The 23406-nt window shown below is 38.2% G+C and overlaps 1 protein-coding gene across 10 annotated transcripts in view; it reads left to right on the forward strand.

The window, feature by feature from the left end:
* Rapgef6 (Rap guanine nucleotide exchange factor 6) overlaps positions 1-23406 on the forward strand; it is a 187270-nt gene that overhangs the window by 151509 nt on the left and 12355 nt on the right. For 7 of the 10 annotated variants that reach the window (XM_035447727.1, XM_035447724.1, XM_035447722.1 and 4 more), the window contains 6 exons: positions 1875-2086; positions 6288-6411; positions 9205-9228; positions 12990-13210; positions 17217-17405; positions 20750-20884. In XM_035447727.1, the coding sequence (XP_035303618.1) occupies positions 1875-2086; positions 6288-6411; positions 9205-9228; positions 12990-13210; positions 17217-17405; positions 20750-20884 (905 nt within the window). The remainder of the gene's footprint in view (positions 1-1874; positions 2087-6287; positions 6412-9204; positions 9229-12989; positions 13211-17216; positions 17406-20749; positions 20885-23406) is intronic. The other 3 variants (XM_035447723.1, XM_027427487.2, XM_027427491.2) reach the window with 1 other exon arrangement.

A 23406-nucleotide genomic window follows, 5' to 3' on the forward strand; every position in this document is an offset into this window, starting at 1 on the left:
TAGTGTGTCTTATTACTGAATGACATCCTTATATTGTCTTGACCATTTGTTGTTCTGCTGAGTGTTCTATTGATTATATGTATCAGTTCCATATATTGGCATAGAACAGCATTCTTTTTCTTAAATTTTCTTGTTTCTTTCAAATATTGATAAGTAGTTTCATGCCATTTACCTATTTCTTTGTCTTAACTACTACTTGTTTCCTGGCATTTGCACATTAAATAAGCACACTTATGAACCTCTGCAGAATTTTGATTGATAACAAATATGTTTCCAGTATTACTGCATTAAACATAATATAGTCTTTGGATTCAAAAATGAGCTATCAGTTCTATTTTACTGACTTCCTAAAGTTTAAGAATGATTATTGAATTCAAGTTTGTTTGTTTCGCATAGTTGAGACTCAGACCCAGGACTTTGCATTCTGCTGCTGAGCTGTACCCCCAGCCTGTATATTTTAGTATCAAGCATGATGATAATTAGTATGGTAAATTATTTTAATAGTTTCATAGTAATAAATTACCCTTGTAGTCTGATGTATATATACACACATGCATATATTAATCATGGTTGGTTTTATCATTTTTCTTTGATGGTCTGTGGCTTATTTGTGACGTAACGCCAGTACTCTGGGTTCATAAACTTTGGAAGCATTATACCGTATCCTCCCTAGCTGTCCTTAACTATTATTTTGCTACATGTAAATGTTGCGTTCCTTTTTTTTCTCCTTTTCTCCTGAATGAGGAGATCCCTGTGCTAGCTATTTGCAGAAGCTCCTATGAGAGAAAAGTAGAGGCACATTTCTTAGCTAACAGGATTTACCTTTACAGGCACTGATTTACTATTACTTCACCTGGTCTCATGTTGAAGAGATCAACCCTACCTGATGTCACCACACAGACCTTTGTGTTCTTGTTCCAAATCAGAAATTGTTCTTTCCCTTGTAACTTTGGAGCACTACTATTCCAGCCTTCCTTCCCTCTTTAGCTGCAAATGTCTTTTTTTTTTTTTTTTTTTTTTTTTTTTTTTTTTTTTTTTTTGGTACTTTTACTTACTCCTGGCTAATTTTTGGCAACCAGTGTAGTTTAGGACTTGGATCTCTCTGAATTTCAATAGAGGTGGAATTACATTTCCGTTTTACCCTTCTTAACATAGTGGGAGTGTGATTTCTTAGAAACAATAAGGAACAGACATTTAACTCCTACCTTAAAATTAGAAGTTAGAGAACATTTTACATATAGTGGTGTAGGTAAAGATCAGATGCCTGAGAAGCAAAGGACTAAACTATAGGAATGCTGAGATGTGTTAGATACACGCTATTTATTCGTAGCTTACCTTTGGTGTGCATCATGGAAGTAAAGGAATGCTGCCTGATGGGCATGAATTATATTTCAGGTTAAGGGATATCTGAACTTGTTTAAAGTCTTCTGAAAAGGAGATAGTGGGTATCTGGAGACTTAGGGGACAAGATTGGAACCATGGGATATGGAAACTTTTGACTCAGGACTCTACCTCATTTGGTCATTATTCATGTCATTCTCGGCATCATTTAAAACATTTTCAAATCTGTGTGAAGCAACACTGTGGTGCTCAAGTTCCTTTTAAGTTAACTTTTATGTGATTGTTAAGTTTATCTCTTAAATGCAAAGTATAAAGCAATTGTTATGCTCCTAGAGTTCCTCTTTAAGTGGTTGTTTTACACTTAAAGGATTCCCTTTTGTTTGTTTTTTCATAGTTCTTCTCTCTTTCAAAATATTAAAATGGGTCCTGCTTTTTTTTTTCCCCACTATAGATCTTGGTTGTGTAGTTTATTGACCTAAGCCTAACCTTTCCTCTAAATCCATTCTTAATGTTTTTATTCTCATCTTTGACAGTGGCCTGAACTTGGCACCCGTAGCACGACTCAGAGGCACCTGGGAAAAGTTACCAAGCAAATATGAAAAACATCTCCAAGATCTACAAGACCTTTTTGATCCATCTAGAAACATGGCAAAATACAGAAATATTCTTAGTAGTCAAAGCATGCAGCCTCCAATTATTCCACTCTTCCCTGTTGTCAAGAAAGATATGACATTTCTTCATGAAGGTATTTGAAAGTCATTTGAAAATTAGCATGTTTCACTTTGACTGCAGCATTATAGTCTATTATCCATTTCATTGTAATGATTCCATGCTACTGAATCTTCATACAGTTAAATGCAGCAAATTGATGACATCCAAAGCCATATTGTTAACAGGGACAAACTGAAGTGATCACAGTAAGAGTTCAAGTATAAACTTGACACTAAGATTAAACCATTTACTGACACTCAGTATCCTGTGATGTGTGTATTTAGCCCAAGTGCTTGATCTTCCTTTCTCCACCCCCTGAGCACTAGTATTTCAGGCATGTACACCCAGCATTGTATTTGTTTAATGTTTAGTAGTATATTTTTCTCCAAAATTTTTAAATTTAAATCACACATAAATAAAACTGTCCAAAACAAATGAACAACCAGTAAAATTTGAGAGCATAATCAATTTTATTGGCAAAAATTAAGCATTGCCAGTATCCTGGAAGCTTGCTCCTGCCCAATCCCAACCACTCCCCTCTTCCCCTCCCCAGAGGTGACTACTATCCTGTGAGACATTTAGTTTCAACTGATCGTGTACTTTAGACAAGCAGATTTGCAAATGTTTCTTTTCTTGCAATAGGATTTGATTTCTGGTTTGTTTTGTTCAGCATTGAATTAGGGAGATTCTGCGATGTTTTCCAAAACTGCTTAGCATTCCATTGTCTTGGTGCTGTATTGTGATTAGTTCTTCTGATTGGTAGGTATTGGGTAGTTCTTCTTGTTGACCTTCTATGAAGAATACTGTTGCTGTCCATTCTCTGTTCATACTCTTCAGGCAGTTGTATTCTTTTTTTTTTGGGGGGGGGGTTTCGAGACAGAGTTTCTCTGTGTAGCTTTGGAGCCTATCCTGGCACTCACTCTCCAGAGCAGGCTGGCCTCGAACTCAGAGATCTGCCTGCCTCTGCCTCCCAAGTGCTGGGATTAAAGGCGTGCGCCACCATCACCCAGCTGGCAGTTGTATTCTTAATGGCTATGCAGTATAGTAAGAGTAGAATCTATGGGTCAACTATAAAAAGAAGAAAAAAAAATGTAGTTAGTGATGGTATAGTGGAAAGTGAAGTTGCTTTCTAGCACTGGGGATGTTCTCATATTCCTCATCATTACCATTATATGTTAAATTTGTTCTACATCTTACAGTTACTAAGTACTTGGCTCTTGACATGGTTATAATTTACATTTCTATGATTATGAATGAAGCTGAACGTCTTCTATGTGTAATAACCCTCTTGTCAGTTACCAGTTTGAAATCCTTGCTTGTCTTGATTAATTAGGTTTCCTTTTTTTTTTTTTTCTTAATATTTCTACAAAATTCTCTTCTACATCCTGAGTGTAAAATAACTTACCCTTTGACTCTTTTAAGGTCATTTTTTGTTGAGTAGAAGTTCTTTTTGACCTTTTTACCAATACAGTTCATTTACATTCTACCTGCATTAACTTTTCTGTGGTAATGGTATTTTTCCTACTCTGTTCCCTTGGTAACCTTCTGCTGTTTTGCTATTCTTTTAGCATTTCACTAGAGGATATAGCATGTAAGTTTGTTTGCCAGTATTCATTAATGTTATATTTCAGGCCATGTGAAGAACTTTGAACTACTTAAGCTTCATTTACTTAGCCCCCAGTATTTATTCAGCCATTATGCTATCAATCTTGCATGTTTTTCTGTTGGTTGTTAACATCTGTGTTTAATCTAATCTGTGTCCATTAGTACTTGCTGCTGTTTATTCCATCCTACATTTCTAAGTGTCGGGGTGGCTGGTGTACTTTGTAGTTTTGAAGGCTTTGTTGTTTAGTTGCTTAACAGTTTGATTTTGTGTAGCCCACAAGACACTATAATTCCATTAAAGTGATGGAGATCTCAATTTGTGTTCATCTGAAAGGCCAAGACGTCAATTTTAGAAATGTAGTTTGGATTGGCAGCTACTTTCCTTCAGCATTTTGAGGTAGCATCCATTGTCTTCTGGCTCCCATTATCACTATGGAGACATCAGCCTTCATTTTACTGTTCTTTCCACTATCCTCAGCCCCTGCTGATCCTACAGTTAGGACCTTTGTCTCCTCTTTAGCTCATGTTTTTCCGTTTTGCTAAGTTTTACTGTGTGGAATTTGTAGTTTTGTTTCATTATAATCCTGATTTATGTTTATAGGTCATATTAAAATAGTTTGATATTTTCCTTTGTTTTTAGAATGTTCTATTCTATGTAGTTAGGTCTTCAAGTATTTTATTTGCCCTTTGCTGGCATCAGTTTGGGGACTCTGGTTTTACTTTTGTCTGACTTGACCCCTACACCTCTGTAACTTTACATCTTCCTAGAATTTATCATGCTGTCTTGCTGCTTGCAGGGTATTGTCTTCTTGTTTGTCAGTCCTTCTCTTTGGCTGTGTCTAATCAGGTAAACCTGTTGCTGAATTCCTAATCTAGTTCATTGTTTTTTAGTTTCACTATTTCTTTTGTTTCATATTCTCTGTTAAAGTTAGCAATGTTGGTTTTGTATCTTTGAACATTTTAAAGCTGCTCGGTGATGACTCCATGGTCTGGATCCTCTGTGGGTCTCTTTCTGGCATCTCCCTTCACATCTTGTCCTGTTCATTTTTTTCCATGATCTGCCTTGGTTTTTTGGTTTTTATGAAATAGTGAAAAAAGCTACAAAAATAATCTTAAATATATGACTGATAATTCATTCCAAAAAAAAAATTTAACTCTTACTCATTTAAGACTGTTAGTAATCCAAATGATTTTAATTCATTTTCAGATTTTTAGGCTTTATTCCCAAAGCAGAACATTGAGATTTAACTGGATATAAGTTGTTTTTATTCTTCTTACCTCAGAACACAAAAGGACTCTACTCATGTTTCAGTTGCCTGTCCCCTACCTGCCTTTGCTAATTGTCCTCAACAGGGAGGGTATCAAAGTTGTCCACTCTCCTGTCTCAGGGTTTCATCATCATCACAATCATCATCACATTACTTTACGTAACAGGAGATTTTCACAGGCTTCTGACAGACTCTCAAAACATTGACCTGACTTGAGTGTAATTTTGGTGTTGTTTTGTTTCTAGCTAGTGTTGAGGCACTGAGCCATTCCTGTGACAATGTACAGATGCCACTTACATTAAAAAAAATGGGACTCGGGACCCATATAGTTCTCAAACTTACTTCAGGGCCTTCCATGGTAGAAAATTGTATTGCAGTAACAGTAATAGACAGGAGTGATTAAATGCTACTGTGGTCAGGCAGACTGACCTTTGAACATTGAGTTTTTTGCCTTATGGTTTGGACTAGGTAAGCCAATAAATAGGCTCCATCTTGTCTCTTACCTAATCTCTTCAAGAAAAGTTGACAATTTTCAAAGTTGTAAATTTAAGAAAAAAAAAACTAACAGGCATGCATTTTCATACTAAGTCACAGTAATAAATTCAGATTCTTAAAGAGGAAAAGTGAATAGTACCCCTATAAGGCAGCTTAGCTTTAACTTAATTTTTGCCATTTGAGAAAGAAATCTGGTATTATTTTATCTCCCCACCATTTACTCCTTTGGAAATATCTGCTACTTCTTATATAGTTACTGTTTTTTTGAAAATTTTTAATAATTATAAGTAGAAAAAATTGCAGACTGGGTTAATTATTAGTAAGTAAGTAGGCCCCCAGTGCCCTTGTCACCTAGCTGCCTAAGTTTTCAGATGTTGTACCTTCTTCCAAAAGAGCAAACATGTGCCGGGTGTTGGTGGCGCACGCCTTTAATCCCAGCACTCAGGAGGCAGAGGCAGGCAGATCTCTGTGATTTCAAGGCCAGCCTGGTCTACAGAGCAAGTTCCAGGACAACCTGCAAAGCAATACAGAGAAACCTTGTCTCAAAAAAAAACAAAGAAAAATAAAAAAGCAAACATGTACAGAATGGGATTGTGTGCTGTGTAATTTATGTGTATGCCTGTGAGATAATGAACTGGTTTTAGCAGCTGTGGACAGTCCATCACTTCCTGTATTCAGAATCATTATTCCCAGGGAAAACACAGCGCTTCTCAGAAGCTTATTCCCTGGGATCAGGGCTGAACTGCCTATGAATTTATCAAGTCTTTAAAAAAAATGGCACTTTGTAAAGCTTATTACTCAGGAACAATAACTGGGTTTCTGCTACTTGGAGATATAATTGTAATTATAAAAATTATTTATTTATAGGAAATGACTCCAAAGTAGACGGCTTAGTAAACTTTGAGAAACTAAGAATGATTGCCAAGGAAATCCGTCATATTGTTCGAATGACTTCTGCTAACATGGACCCTGCCATGATGTTCCGACAAAGGTATGACATGGAAATCATGTTACACTGGCATCTAGGATGGTAAGGTAATATCTATTGTTGTGCATTGTGCTAAGTGTTGTACATACATCAGTCTCCAGTAATCATATATTACAGTAATCCTAACAAGTAAGCAATATTCAACTTCCCCTTACATCTGAAGAAATTGAAGCTCAAACAGTTTGTTTTATTGTATGTTTATACTTGTTTTGCCAGCATGAGCATGCAGTACTTGCAGAGTCCAGAAGAGGGTTTGGCTTCTCTGGGACTAGGGTTACAGATGGTTGTGAGCCACCATGTGGATGCTGGGAATTGAACCCAGGTCCTCTGCAAGAGCAGTCAGTGCTCTTAACTGCTGAGCCATCTCTTTAGCCCTTCAGGCAGTTTTATATAACTTGCTAAGACTTAAGCCCATTTCCCATTTATTTTTCTGACTATACAAGTAGTTCTGTGTGGCTGTTACATAAAGTACCAACAATCATATATTAGAAGAAGAAGGTTAATCTCCCAGAAATCATCTGAGTGCAAATTGGTTCATCTGTTTTCTGACCTAAATAGCAAAGAATTATTCTGCTTCTCTTTTAAAGTTCTAGTTCATCTAACTGGTACTTGAGTCTTCTAAAACATTTCTTTTACAAAAGTTACAGTTGGAGTGTAACTGTTTGCTTGCATGTGAACTCTTCCCAGAAAGTACCCATTTAGCCATGCTTCATCTTGATAAATAATGAGAGTTTTGTTTTTGTTTTGATTTCATCTGAAAATACTTTTGAACTCACTTTGTAGCTAAGGCTGGTCTAGAACTCATGATCTTGCCTCTACCTTCCAACTGCTGGTATTACAGATGTACACCACCACACCCAAAATGAGAATACTTTTTAAATTTGATTTTTTTTGTGTGTACTATAAAGGCTATTACAGATTTATGTATAGAGTTTATAGAAAGTGTGTTTTTAAGCTGGTTCTAATAATTTTTATAATCTTCAGCATGTAAGTAGGCATTACAGTTCAAATTTTTTTTATCCTATTTTCCTTTTGGACCACTCCATATAGTGCATTAAAATAAAATGAATTTTAAGTATACACAGTTGCTGTGATATTAAAATACATTTATTCTGATAAGAAAACAAAGATACTTGACACTTTGGATTAAGTGTGTGTTGTATTGAGTTTTGGTTGGAAGAGGTATTGCTTTTGTTTGTTTCAGTTATATCATTGTGGAGCAGTCACTGTTTTTCTGAGTAGATGATCTCATGTTTGCTCTAGTTAGAGACTCTCATGGTAGGAGGAAGGAGTACAAAATCTCCTCTTCCCATCTCTTTTCTTTCTCCTGGTAATGTAATGAGATGTCACTTCTCCAAAATGTGAAAGCAAAGACCAGTAAGAACCAGGGACCAAAGCACAGCTAGAGGAGGCTTGTTGTCTGTTTTCGTTTTTTGTTGAGTATCCTGATACAATGGACCTTCCACTGTCTCTTGTCTTGATATGAACCTCCATTTACTCATGTATGTTTCCATCCTAGTACCTGAATATAACATAAATCTGTTTCCTGCCAAATCACTTGATAGTGTACTAAGGTTCCTGCTGTACTTGAGAATTAACAAAGGAAGGCCAAGAGAGAACTCACTTGGTAAAGTGCTTGCAATGAAAGCTTGAGGACTGGAGTTCAATATCCAACACCATGTAAAAAAGACAGGCATAATGGCTGTGCTTATAATCCAGCATTGGGGGGTGGGGGTGGAAGAAGTGAGAGAGGAAAGAGAGACACAGATGGATCCCTGGACCTCATTGGCAAGCCAGTGTAGCATAATTAACTAGTTACCAGCCAATGAGGAGGATCCTGTCTTCAAAAAATAAATAAAGTTATATGTATTTGTGTATATATGTATATGTATGTATATATAGCTTTATGACACCTTAGAAACAGCGTCAAAGACTTTCCATTGCCTTATATATACATACATATGTGCACACACCCACATGCATGCAAACACAAAATTTAAAAAGATTGAAGAATATTAGTAAGCCTAGCTGTTTGCTTGGGAATAGCCTGGGTTGAGTTGAAAGTGTATGAGAAAATATATTTAGAGTGGACTGAATTATTTCAGTTTAGTTTTGTCAACCAATACTTATGTGTAATAATTGGGATCTCGTATTCCCAAACTGGCCTGGATTCCCCCCCTATCTCCCCCCCACCCCAAGTCATAGGAGAATAGGTGCACACCCCAAACCCTGGTTTAATGTCTTCTTACTTTCATTTTTAAGTTGTATTTGCTGGCCAAGTGTTCTCATAAAATATTTGTCAGAAATTTTTCCACCAAAAAAATTGGATTTATGTATCTCTATGTTCCTTGTAATTTCATTGTCATTTAAATGAGCGGCTCCAAAACTGTGTGGAAGCTCTGATCTTAGACTGGGCATTCTAACTCCTGGTTGAATGCACAAGACCATTCCCTACATTTCGAAAAACAGAATAGAAAATTTGCAATGAACAGATTAGGTTCCCTACGCTTCTTAACATCAGTTTATGGATAGATTAGGCACTAAAAATACATTGATCTGAAGCACATTTTAAAGTACACACTAAAGAGGGGTTTGGCCTCTAGGACTCATTGTGTCTTTCCCATTCCTTCATCCCATTAAAGCCATTTTTAACTGTTAAGCTATGATTTTTTTTTTCCTGGTAAATTTTTCTGTTCTATTCTGTCTGCATAAATTCTATGACTCTGAACTGTTGTCTTTTTTTCTGTGCTTTCCTATTCAAACACATGCTTCAATGTTTGTGGCTCTTGCTTACAGGAAGAAGAGGTGGCGGAGTCTGGGGTAAGTGGGGAAATGAACAACTGGAATGAAGGTTGTGCAACTCTTAACATGTGCTGCATCCTTTTCATTAATGCACGAAAATCAGTTAGCATGCATCTATTAACTCCGTCAGCCTACATTCTGACAAATGCCTTTTGCTAACAAGGTGAAAGTAGTGATGGAACTAGCATTTTGTTGGTTGTGTTTTTTTTTCATTATTGGCATTTTATAATCCCTTTTTAGATTTAAATTTAACAGATTCATAAGTTGTAGATGATGCTAGTGGATATTTATTGTATACTTCCCCTGTGCTCTACTCGGCTGTAAGCTCTCTAAAGGAATAACATTTTAAAAGCCTCCTATTGCCCTATGAACAGATCTGTGATTCCTGGGGTACAGATGGGGAAGGTAACTTGCCCGGTCTTACAGTCCATTAATGGTGTGTCCAGACCTAGATGGTCTGCTTCAAAAGTCAGCAACGCTTTCTCTAATTTCAATGCCATATTTTATGACAGTAAACATATATGTTAATGTTCAAAAAGTCTGTTTATAAGGGTTGCATTTTCCATTAGTTTTGCAGAGAGTCATCTTTATTCAACCTGTATTGTAAAAGTGAATACATTTTTAACCCTTCATCAGATTCACTGACTGTCTGAAACTTGAAGACTAGATTGAAATTTACACTAAATTTCAACCACCTCTATATAAAAAGATCCCTTTGTTTCCCTAAAGCTTCTTAGCTGCCCAGCGTTTTGTGGTTTAAAGTAGGTTCTGGTCTCTTAATTCTGCATTGCTAGCCATCTAGTTTAGAGCTACAAACAATTAAAGATCTTATACATCATTTCCCTAGACCTTCCATTTTAAATGAGGAAAGAGTGAGTACTATAGGTGTGTGGAATTGCATACATAGAACATAAATAGGATTTTGATGTTTAAAACTAATGAGCTGTGAGGTTTAGATACTTTACATGTAAGAATTTTTTGAGCCATGTCTTTGAGTCTTATTTGTGGTCTTGTTTTTCATTTGGTGAACTCAACTTTCCTCCTCTGGTGTGTCTCTTGTGTGTTTTCTTCTATGTCATACATTTGTGTCTTGGTCTTCCCTGGTTCTTCTTACTGGAAGCAGAAATTGATAGCCTGGCATTACTACTAAAGCAGGACACGTTACAACCAAGTGACTAAGCTACAGGAATGTTTAACTGTGAGGTTTGGGTTGTATAGTGTTTGGAGCTTGAAGACAGCAGGTGTTTTCATTTCACATAAGTATTTGCTGCTTTGGAAGTAGTTCAGTAGAAACTTCGTCTTCTGTCATTCTCACTCATTAGAACTTTGTATTCTACGTTTGTTTACAAACTGGCTTTTTTTATTTTGGATAAGAACTACGAAAAAATTATTAAACACTAGCATCAAAATTTGCTCATAAATGCTAAGGCTTTATTTCACTGTGAGTTTGATCCCTAGAACCAACATAAAGATAGGAAAGAACCAGTTCCACACAGTTGTCCTGTGACCTTTGCACTGTAGCATACACATACACATTCACATAATAATAATAGTCACCACATTATAAGATGTTATCTTGTATATCAAGAAAAGCCAGTGCAGTACATTGTTAGTTTGTGCTTATTGAAATGCTTCTCATTTGTCTAGACTTTATATTTTCCTCACATATACCCTTGTGTATACATAAAAGGAAGAATATAAGGAAAGTGAATTGGTTTAGATGTTTCTAAAACTTCATATTCAAAATTTCAATCTTCCAGATCACTTTTAGAATCACCAGTGCCCAACCCTTGCCCCTGATTACATTCAGTATTTACAGTACCACCCTGTGTGCCACTGGTATCTTGGTCATCCATCATTTGAGGATAAAAGAAACCATAAAAGAAGGCAGAGCTAACCCTGAGGACACCTGGGCTGGCTCAGCACACACAACCTGTCTCCCCTTGACATTGTTTGAGATTTACTAAAATTTTCAGGTTTCACTCTCTTTAATCAAGTGCTTCTTAAAGATTAAGGGATAATCCACTGGTTAACTAGGTTTTTCTTACGAACCATTCTGCAAATTTTGCAGTTTTTTTTTTTCTATGTGTCACTCAAAACCATGTCATTATTTCTGCCTGACCAGCAACAACTGAAAGTTGCCATCAGTATACGAGGCAGTGGCAGCACATGTCTTTAATCCCAACACACGTGAGGCAGGGGCAGGCTGTCCTGATTTCAAGGACAGCCAGGACTACACAGAAACCCTGTCTCAAAAAATAAAAACCCGATGGCAATGGTGGCGCACGCCTTTAATCCCAGCACTTGGGAGGCAGAGGCAAGTGGATCTCTGTGAGTTTGAGACCAGCCTGGTCTACAATGTCTAGTTCCAGGACAGCCTCCAAAGCCACAGAGAAATCCTGTCTCAAAAAACCAAAAATAAAATAAAATAAAAACCAAAAGCTGCCATCAAGTGTAAGGCATTACTGTATCAATTTTCTTCCTCTTTTTTTTAAGAATTGTTTTGTTTTATTTCAGTAACATACAAAATAATAGGTTTCTTTATGGCGTTTTCAAGCATGTGAACTTGCTTCCCTTTTCCCCCTCCCTTGGGAACTCTACTTAAAAGATCTTAAAATGTGACAAAAAAAAATACCATTAACAGTTTCTCAGTTCTGTCTTATATAATTTACAATTAAGATTCAGTGTCTGTTTTAAGTCAAGTATGTGAACATTGAAGAACAAGTTGTCTGTTTATGGTCTGTGTTTTAGAGCATTTTATGTAAATATGATGCTAATATTGAAAATAGAGATGCTCCTACTTTCCAATTAAAGATCATTTGAACCATACAAGCTTGGAATCCTGAGTGATACCTGGGATCCACATAAAGGTAGGAGGAGAGAACCACTCCTCAGACCTTCACAGACTCAATGTGGCATGTACCCTCTACACACACACAGTAATAAACATTCCTCTACAAGCATTTAACTTACTAGCCTGTTAGAGAGGACCAGCTACATTGCAGTTGCTACCTTCCATTGGTTCTGGATGTGCATTGTATAAGCAGGTTTGACAAAAATGATAGAGTTGGATAAAGCTATAGCTTGTTTGAATAGGTCAAGTTACAGTTCCATGATGTTCAGAAGTATCCCAGCTCCTACTTCTAGAATGCAAGTAATGTCTCACCACACCATATTTGCAGGAAGAGGGGCAATTTTTTTTACTGCGTTTCTGATCTATGCTGGTTTGAAATGTTATTTTCAGATATTATCTTGGTTGTTCTCTTTAATTTCTTGTCAAAATGTGGTTACTGATAAAATTGGTCACCATGCTTGAAGTGACCCTACTGTCACAAAATGGTGCTTTAACAGTATATTGCAAGCAGCACAGGTAACAAAACTGCTATGTTTGTTCTTGCTGAAGGATTAATGACAAATTTATCCTGACCTAGACTCTTGCCTCATATTAGAGTGAATGGCCTAAATGGACCAGAGGAAAGCTTTTCTTGGCATAGTTGTGCTGTGGATTGCATAGGCACATACAGATTTAATGGAATATGTTGCTCAGGGAGGAACTGGCATCTTACTCTTTTGAACCCCACGTTTTGCCAGATCTTGTTCTTAATTGAGAACATTACCATATGTGCCAAATTACTTTGCATTGATGCTCTTCATCTTTTAACTCATTTACATCAGCATGCAATAGTATTAACAGAAAAAAATCTTTGAATCTTCATTCTTTTATGCTAAATTCTCATCTTTACAGGCTTTCTTTCATTGCAGTTTCTGTCTCCTTACAGGTCATTGAGTCAAGGCAGCACAAATTCAAACATGCTGGATGTTCAGGGAGGTGCTCACAAGAAAAGAGCACGCCGCAGCTCACTTCTGAATGCCAAGAAGCTATATGAAGATGCCCAAATGGCAAGGAAAGTAAAACAGTATCTTTCTAGTCTGGACATAGACACAGACGAGGAAAAGTTCCAGATGATATCACTGCAGTGGGAGCCTGCATATGGTACCTGTAAGTTTTGTTTTGTTTTGTTTTGTTTCTTTTTTCCTTTTTATCACACTGGTGAGCACAACAAAGAAATTTTGTTCTCCAGGATTAATGATGATTTTATTTGCAAAGACGACTACTATGCTCAAGCTGCATGGTCTGTTCATAAAATGCTGAGACCCAGCTCTTACGTAACTCTGTAGAAGGGAGAAAATGAATGGTTCTTCTTTTAAAGACTTTATAAGTCCGCTTTTAAAAATTGGAGCATTAATGTTTTAAATGGGGAGGGGGTGCACAAGTCACTAGAGACTGACTCAGCTCTTGAGAGTGCTTGCTACTCTCACAGGGCCTGAGTTCAGTCCCTGCACCCACATGGTGTCTCATAGCTATCTGTAACACCAGTTACAAAGGATCTGATGCCCTTTTCTGGACTCCATGGGCACCTCAAATACTTGGCGCACAAACATACATGCAGTCAGAATACCCATGCACATAAAATAGGAATCTTTTTTTATTTAATTAGGACATTATAGAAAATACTCTGAGAATATTGTTGCCCTCATCTCCAAATGAAAAGTGACATCTGTTCTAGGTGAAAATCAGTTACCAACTAGAAAACTTAGGGGTTTGATTCAAACACTAGCACTGATGCCTTATCAGTAAGATATAGGAGGAAGTAGACACATCCTGACTCACTACTGGCACCTCACAGTCTACCTGCCCACTACTGCTCTGCTCAGTAAGTACTGTGTCCCCAAGCATCACCCTGACCTTTAAGTGCAGGCTTCAGAACACATCTAGGTTAAGAAAATCATGAGTTACAGGAACTGGTGGGGAAGAAGTTCCTATTAAATTGTAGGTTAAATGTTAAACTCATAAGAAGCACAATGGAATCACAAGTTTTCTGTTGACAGAAGGGAATGGTATTCTCCATGGGTTGCCCCCCCCCAAAAAATTGATAAATGTGTTAGTATTTTCATTGTAATATAATAGTATGCCAGCTGAATAGAAAAGAGAAAGTGAGCATAGAAACATACTGATTTCACAATGAATTTTAAATTCTGAGTAGAGTCATTCAGTACATCCTGTATTAGCAAGAGCTGAACATAGTGGTATGCTAATCCCACTGGACAAGAATAAGAACACTACCACAATTTTTTAGCCAAATTTGAAGCAAGCTTTATTGAATACTGATCAGGACAATGAACACTGGCCAAGTCCGTACCCAGGATTCCCAGAGAATAGCTGTGAATTATGTTAATTGGGTGCTTATAAAGCCAAAACTCACAAGATTATGTACTGCCTGCCTTTGTCCACTAGGGGTGGGGGTAAGCGTCCATCCTGATGTACTTACTTCTGCCTACATTCTTCCTGTGTAAGAGTGATAAGCATATCCTGAGCAATTGGGGCAACCAACCTTGTTTACAGAAGTGAAAACATGCCGGGCTTTGGTGGCACACGCCTTTAATCCCAGCACTCGGGAGGCAGAGGCAGGCGGATCTCTGTGAGTTCGAGGCCAGCCTGGTCTCCAGAGCGAGTGCCAGGATAGGCTCCAAAGCTACACAGAGAAACCTTGTCTTGAAAAAACCAAAAAAAAAAAAGTGAAAACACATAACTTGTTATCGTACATGAACAACAGCCCCCAGCTTTCCAGAAAGTTAGCAGTCCTTAGGCAAGTAGGGTTTACTGGCTAGAGGCATTTTTGTTTTATAGCTATCTTTTTTTTTATTTATTTACTTATTTTTATTGCATATACAGTGTTCTTTTTGCATACTTGCCTGCACACCAAAGAAGGCAGCAGATCTCATGATAGATGGTTGTGAGCCACCATGTGGTTGCTGGGAATTGAACTCAGAACCTCTGGAAGAGCAGTCCAGTGCTCTTAACCCCTGAGCTATCTTCCCCAGCCCCGTTTTATAGCTCTCTTAAGCACCATAATTAAAAGTTAAAACATAACTTTAGCCCTCACAGGTGCTCTCCAGTGATTAACAATACTTAGGAGGCAGGGTATTGGTGGCACACACCTTTATCCCAGCAGACGCAGGTGGGTCTCTGAGTTCCAGGGCAGCCAGGGCCACACAGAGAAACCCTGTTTTGTTTTGTTTCACTTCATTAAATTAAAAATAATAGTAATAATAGAAAAAAGAAAACAAAAACACAAATTCCAGCACCATAGAGTCTAAAGCGGGAGGATTACAAGCTCAAGCCCAGCCTGGGTTACATATCAAGACTCTGCCTCGAATTTTGAAAGTTGCCTTTTACTTCTAACAACTATGTGTAATAGCTAATGTTGAATTCTTGTTATAATGAGATAATGCAGCTAAAAAGTGTTGGTAATGATGAGGTTTCTCTAAACTGTAGCAGTTATGATGTCGGTGGTATCAAAAATTAATTTATAGCCAGAAATGGTGGTGCAATCAAAATATTGGGTTCTACGTTTGACATTTTACTAACAGGAAATGATATTAAGTAGATTAAAAATGCTTAGCTTCTCCTCTTACCCTTATGTGAAGTGGTATTTTAATTTATAGGAAAAAAATGAAACAAAGGCCAAGAAATGTGCATATGTAGATTCAATAGCCAGAACTGTGAGGTGACAGTCATCCCCAGGAATGGTTCCTCTCTGTGTTGTCCTCCTAGTTCAGGACTTGAACCTGTCTTTATTTCCTAGGGAGTTTCAGTGGTGCCTTCCTGTAATCCCAGCACTTAAGATACTGAGACAGGAGGGTTATGAGTTTAAATTAGACTGGCTACATCAGCAGTTCTCAATGTTTGGGTTGTGGCCCATTTCACAGGGGTCGCATATCAGATATTTACGTTATGATTCCCTAAAAGTATCAAAATTACAGCTATGAAGTAGCAATGAAGTAATTTTATAGTTAGGGGTTGCCACAATATGAGGAACTGTATTAAAGGGTTGCCCGAAGCATTAGGAAGGTTGAGAACCACTGAACTACATACTGAGTTTGGTGGCCAGCCTGCACTATGTAGTGAGACCTCTCAAAAAATAATTTCAACAGAGGGGAAATGTATTTCATATTTCTAACCAAAAGGTGGTAACATTTTGAATTCAATTAGTTGATAAGCAATTTCATATTATCACCATGAGTCCCTCTGTTTTAGTTTTCTATATGTGCCCTGCCTCTTGTTAACAGATGAAATATTTTTCAGGCTCTCACAGTGAAAGCATTAACACTTCTTATTTACAGCTGGACTAGCATGGGTAAACATCTGTTTGTTGTTTTATCTTGGTGTTTGAGCCCTGAGCTTGAAACCAACCCAAATAATTAACCAAAGGACTGAAAGGACTGGCTGAGAGATAATTTCTTTCCTTTGGACCACAACAATGATTTTATGTGATGAAAGCAGTTTGTTTTTTTCCTATTCTCTCTATCTAGTTAGGCCTCATTAGTGTTGTCATTGCAGAATTCACAGTGTTAGAAAAGGTTCTGTGAGTTTATGAGAAAGCAGATCAGAAAGATACAAGAAGCACTTGATGTAAAGTGATTCAACCAAGGCAAAGGTTGACATGACAGAAACCTCAAGCAAATGGGATTGAAGAGTAGGCAAGTAACATGGTGGAGGCAGGTTGATAGTGAGTCTCATGGCTTTCCAAATCTTGCTGGAGGCATTTGAGTCTTTCCTGAGAGCAGGGGGAGTTGTGAGGTGTGTGGGGCACAGAGAAGGAAGATAGTAGGTTAGGTCTCCATGTTAGTTTTCACTCTGCTGTCATATGGAGAAGAGCTGGAGTCATGCTGTAATTGATCCAGAGAGAGGATTTCAGTCTGATGAGATGATAAGAGAGTGCTAACTTGGCCTTAGGAAGTAGATAACAGATTCAAGAATTTAGGAAGCAAACAGCTTGTTCTACAAGCAACTTCAGAGAGGTAATTTATGCTTAACTTTCTTTTATGAAAATAGGTCTTTAATTTTTTACATAAAATTACAATTTTTTTAAATAACTACTCATCAAAGATAATAGTTTTCCCTTAAAAAATTGCAGTTGCCTGACCTTTCTCTCTCTTCACAGTGACAAAGAACTTAACTGAAAAAAAGTCAGCCAAGTCATCTGAAATGTCTCCCGTGCCTTTGAGGTCAGGTGGCCAAACATCGAAAGTCCACCTGCATCAGCCGCACAGAGTGAGCCAGGTGCTTCAGGTGCCAGCAGTTAATTTGCACCCCATCAGAAAGAGAGGACAAGCCAAAGACCATGTGCTGAGTGAGTGCTCACAGCCATAGTCCATTTCACTCTTAGTTTCTAAAGCTAATGACAGGTGATGACTCAGCAGAGTATGGTGGCACAAGCTGAGCCAGAAGCTTTTCTGTTGTCCCTCCTAGTCCTGCAACCATTTATAAAATACTTAGAGGCTTAATAGTAACTACAATTGTTTGGCCTATGGCTGAGGCTTATTACTGGATAGCTTTTACATTTAAATTAACCCATTTCTATTAGTAGGGGACTGGAGAAATGGTTCAGTGGTAAAGAGCACTCACTGGCTGCTCTTCCAGGCCTGGGTTTGATTCCCTGAACCCACATGTCAGCTCATAACCATCTATAATGCCAGTTCCAGGGGATCCAGCATCCTCTCCTGGCCTCCATGGGCACTGCACAAATATGGCACACAGATATACAATCAAAACACCCATACACACAAAACTGTAAAGAAGAAAATTTTAATTAAAAATAAATGTAGTTGCTAGAGAGATGGCTCAGCAGTTATGAGGGTATACTGCTTCTATGAGAACCCATTCAATTCCCAGTGCCCACATCAGGTGGCTCACAACTGCATGTAACTTGAGCTCCAAGGGATCAGATGCCTCTGGCCTCCTTGGGCATCTGTACCCTCTTGTACATACCCATACCAGACACATAATTTTTTTTTTTTTAAGTGACAGGACTAGAGAGATGGCACAGTGGTTAAGAACACTTGTTACTGTTGCAGAAGATTTGGTTCCCAAAACCCATATAATAGTTCACAATCATCTACTCACTACTCAAGTTCCAGGAGATCCAAAGCCTCTTCTGACCACTGTGGGTAGCAGGCACCCACATAAAATAAGAAATTAAGAAATTTTTTAAACATAAAATACGTTAAATGTAATCTTCAACTGTTTTCCCCATTGAGCCATATAGACATTATTGGAATTACTTTCGTTGTTTTAACAGTATCTCTATATCCACTTTTACATGGGAAGCTAGATTAGATTTGGTTCGTAGTCCATATATTATACATATTTCATGCTTAGTAGAAGTATATTTTTTTGGTTTGGTTTTCAAGACAGGGTTTCACTGTAAACACTCTTGTAAGCCTTGGCTTTCCTAGAACTAGCTCTGTAGACCAGGCTGGCCTCGAACTGACAAAAATTCGCCTTCCTCTGCCTCCTAAGTGCTGGGATTAAAGGTGTGTACCATTGGGGCTGGAGAGATGGCTCAAAGGTTAAGAGCACTGACTGTTCTTCCAGAGGTCCTGAGTTCAATTTCCAGCAACCACATGGTGGCTCACAACCATCCATAATGAGATCTGGTTCGCTCTTCTGGCCTTCAGGGATACTTGAGGAGGAACGATGTATACATAATAAATAAATCTTTTAAAAAAAAAAAAAAAAAAAGGTGTGCACTATCACCACCCAGCAAAATTTGTGATTTTAATTTGATTTGATCTGAGGTACAGAGTTGAGTAAGAAATGGCCAGGGTTTCATCTAATGTTATTAAAGATACAAGCAAATTACTTCTTTATTTTGGGTGTACTAACTTGGTACGTGTAAAAGAAAAAGCAAGAGAAGCCCTTAGCAAAGGCAGGGATAATGAAGAGCTTTAGAAGAAGTGTTTTTGGCAAGGGTTTTCTTGAGGCAGAGAAAATGGTTTGGTATCTGTTGTTACAGTTTGGCTTACTGCAAATTGCATGCATATTAAGAGGTGATAACAACTGAAGGTCAGGGCTGGGGATTTGACTTGGTTATTGTAAACTTATGTATTTACTTAGTCTTCATAATAGCACTATGAGATGGTAATTCACTTCATTGTACACAGAATCTTAGTAATTTATACAGTGCCAGTACATAATCAGTCTAGTAGTTGATCCTAGGCTGTTTGGTTTTAAAAGTCCTTGCTTTTTAACTACCAGACTAAACAGCCTCCCAGGATATGATAAGTGAAGTCATAAATACATCTAGATTATAGAGGTGCCGAGCATAATTTGTCACTGACAAACCACTAAAGAGATTGGAAGTCTTGCATGGTGTACACCCTTCTAATGTTAGCACTTGGGAGACTGAGGCAGGGGGGATTGAGTGTTCATTGTTAACCTAGGCTACAAGTTTGAGGCCAGCCTGACCTATATATGTTGCTCTGTTAAGAGAACAACAGAAAGAGGCAAGGAAAGGAAGATGGAGGGAGAAAGAAGATGGGGAGAAGAAGGGAGGTTGAGATATATATAGTTGAATAAAAGGAAGTTGTGGGGAGGAGGGAGTGGAACAAGTCCACAGGCAAATGAGCCTGCTTGGTGGGAGTGCCTTTTCCTAAGACTGCTGTTGCTATACCAGCTCCTCAGCACAGTCATGCTGTGCTGAGAGTAGTCTGTAGCTCAGTGACTTCTTAGAAACTCTTAAAAAGTAACTGGGCTGGAACCATTTGTAGCGAGTCTTTGTCCTGCCAGCTAGCTCCCAAATCATGACATGGTAACTTATTATTATGAAAGTTTGGACGATAGCTTAAGCTCTTATAACTGAAACTAACCCATTTCTGTTATATGCTGCCACATGACTCGTGGCTCTTACCTCTCTTCCTGCTTGTCCTCCTGGTTCAACGTCTCTTGGTATCTCTGCCTTCTTCCCAGTGTTCTCTCTATCCTAAAAATCTGCCTAGCTGTTGGCCTTTCAGCTTTTTATTAAACCAATCTGAATGACACATTGACAACAGTGTACAAAAAGATTATTCCACAGCAACCACTTCAGAATTTCATCTATGCTTAATAGCCAGCTGGTAGAGAATAGAACTTTCCAAGAATATTTTTTGGGAACAACATCCAATTTTCCTGTTTGAATTATGCATTATGAATTTAGTGCTCTTGAAAAGGGCTTACCTGGCAGCCCCACAGCCTCTTATGTGTACCCACAACAGAGATGCACCTTAGTTGGTGACAATACCAGCACCCCACACTACCTCTGACATACTTTGCTCTCTCTTGAAGGGGCTATCTCAAGGAGAGGGCAGAGTTTGAACCTCAATCTTCTCTCTTAAGATGGCAACCAGGTATAATTGTCGGGGTTTGGGCCACTATACTTTAACTGTGTAATTGATTTCCTCTGTCACAAAGCTAATTGCCTATTATAATCCTGTCTGCACTAGCCAACTTGGGTTTGAACAGATAACCTAGAGAATGAGACCTGCATACCATCTCCCAGTCACTTATTCCCTGAGTGCGCTTACATGTCTTGGTTGACTATATCAGCCATTGTCTCAGGGCTTTAGTTACTAGTCATTTAGACAGTGACATACATTTTAATTATAAAATGATACTTATTTGCTTCTTTATGTTTTTTATCTATTTATTTAATTTTAGGTACAAGTTTATCTCAGAAAGGTTTAGGACCAACAGAGGAAGTGAGTGGTAAGAAACACACAGAAGACACTGTTTCTGTGGCGTCCTCTCTGCATTCTAGCCCTCCTGCATCTCCTCAAAGTTCCCCTCGAAAAGGTAAGATGGGACTCGTCTTACTAGTCCTTCTCAGACCAAACAGCACATCAGCACGCTTGGCTTTTCAGTCTGTAAGCAAATGACAGAACGGTGAATTAATGTTTCACATTGAATTGTTCAAACATTTTTCAGGTGTCAGTCATCATGTAGCTAGGACTCCAGTATTCAGGGCATGATCTTTAACTTCTTGGACAGAGGGCAAGCATGGGTAGAAATAGGGCATAAGTCACAGTTGTTTTAGTCTTTGCTGGTGCTCGGTGCCATCTTCCCAGTTTCATATATTTAAACATTTCTGTGGAGAATTTGCAAATAAAATTCTACAAGAAATGGTATTTATACTAGGTGTGATGGTACACACCTAGTAATCCCAGCACTTGGCAGGAGGAGGCAAGGAGATCAGGACGTCAAGGTCATCAGCAGCTACATACTAAGTTCAAGGCCTGAGACCCAGCTCCAAAAAAAGTTTTCTTCTGTTTTTGTTCAAGTACAACATGTATGGGGAAAAGGCAGTATTGTCTGGGCATGGTGATGCACCCCTTTATTCCCAGCTCTTGAGCAGCAGAGGCAAGCAGATCTCTTAGCCTGGTCTACAGTGTGAGTGCCAGGATAGAGAAACCCTGTCGAAAAGAAGCAGTTATTTAGGTCGCTCTTTTTGTTTGTTCTGTTTTTCTTATTTATGGAAATTTAAAATAATCTATGCCTTTCTCTGGTTTTTACATTTACACAAAGCCAGCAAAGAAAAATCAGAAATCCTCCTTTTTCACATGTATTTTCATGAGTCAGACTGAAACTTTCTTGGATAGCCTGGACTGTGAGATGTCACGTGATGTTGACCACACATACAACAAGCTCAAGAGTGTGTGTTTATTACTCTGGCTCTCCACACTCTGAGCCTACACTACAAATAATAGTATCCTAGTACTGGGCTCTTCATGAGTATAAAAGAAAAGGGGGGAAACACTTAAATAATCACAGCAGAAGACATTACCTGGCCAGAAGGGAGACTGTTAATCCTGGCTAGAGGGAGGAACTCCCCCAGCTCACTCTGTTCCCGAGGTCTAAGTTTCACTCTTCAGGACTCTCTTTGTCAGCTGGCATACAGTGATGTAACACCTGAGTGTGACACCCTGTACCTTGTTATTTCTTTGTTACTTGTTTATAAAGTTCAGAAAGACTCTTTGTCTTAGGGCCTGTGTATACAGTTTAAATTAAATAGTATTTCTGTATGTGGTCAGTGATGAGTAGATTCAAGTGTCCCTTTCCCTGCTGTTGCCCCAGCTTGGCATAGCTCCCCAGCCCTTTCTACCCTCAGGTAGCTGAGGTTTTACTAAGGAATGCTTCATGAAAATCAAATGAAACATAGAAGGAATGAGTATAGTAGGTATATTCAGAAACAGTGATTCTGCTGTATCTCATTATACTTTTGTAAGACACATGGACCTGTGTCTTTTCTTTATCTAAGCCGATTATCCAGAATGCCTTCATCAGATCTCTACAAGTGATTGGATCTTTGGTCAGGCAGGGCCAACAGCTCTGTAAGCAAGAAGTTGAAGCTGCTAAATCTGACTGTGGTTTGTGTTTACCTTGACTTGGAAAGCAGTATTTTGGACAGGAATAGCCCTACAAATCATTTTTTGTTTTGTTTTTGTTTTTCAGGACAGGGTTTATTATATAGTTGCTCTGGAACTCACTGTGTAGACCCAGACTGGTCTCAAACTCACAGAGAGTTTGCCTGCCTCTGCCTCCTGAGTGCTAGGATTTAAAGGTGTATACTGCCACACAAAATCCACTCTTAACCACTGCAGTAAATTGGTTCTCTTACTGTTTTTTAACATGTGGCTAACAATTGACCGTGTTGTTTATGAATGTGGGCCTATCATAATTGTATTCAGAACCTTTAGAAGCTTGAAGAATTCCCTTCAAAAAATGGTTTCAGAAATTACTGTTAAATACATAAAGACTCCAACAAGATAGCCAGGCATAGTAGTAGCACATACCTGTAATAGCAGCATTCAGCCAACTAAGGAGAGGACCTGACATGAGGCACATCCTTGAGTCTATAGCAAATTTGTGGCCACTTGGACCTTCATAATTAAAACCCTCCAAAAAGAATAGAAAAACCCAACCCCACCTCAGTGCCTCTATTTTCATAAACAGCTTCATGCCAGTAAAAGTACATTATTCAGCCATTCTCAGTTCTTGATAAGCTTTGGAATTAGTTTTGTTCTCATCACTAATAAAGTAAACCTGTTTCTTTTTGCTTGTTTTGGTTTGGAGTTTTTGTCTTTTTTTTTTTTTTTTTTGGCTTTTTTGTGATTTTTGTTGTTTTTGGGTTTTTGTGGGGTTCTTTTGTTGTGTTTGTTTTTGGTTGTTTTTGGTTTTGTTTTGCTTTTTTGTTGTTGTTTTGTTTGAGACAGAGTTTCTCTGTAACAGCCCTGAAACTTGCTTTGTAGACCAGGCTGGCCTTGAACTCACAGAGATCCACCTGCCTCTGCTTAAAAATCCAAATGCTCGGATTAAAG

The sequence above is a fragment of the Cricetulus griseus genome, chromosome 7 (assembly GCF_003668045.3).
Source record: "Cricetulus griseus strain 17A/GY chromosome 7, alternate assembly CriGri-PICRH-1.0, whole genome shotgun sequence".
In the NCBI taxonomy this organism is placed as follows: domain Eukaryota; kingdom Metazoa; phylum Chordata; class Mammalia; order Rodentia; family Cricetidae; genus Cricetulus; species Cricetulus griseus.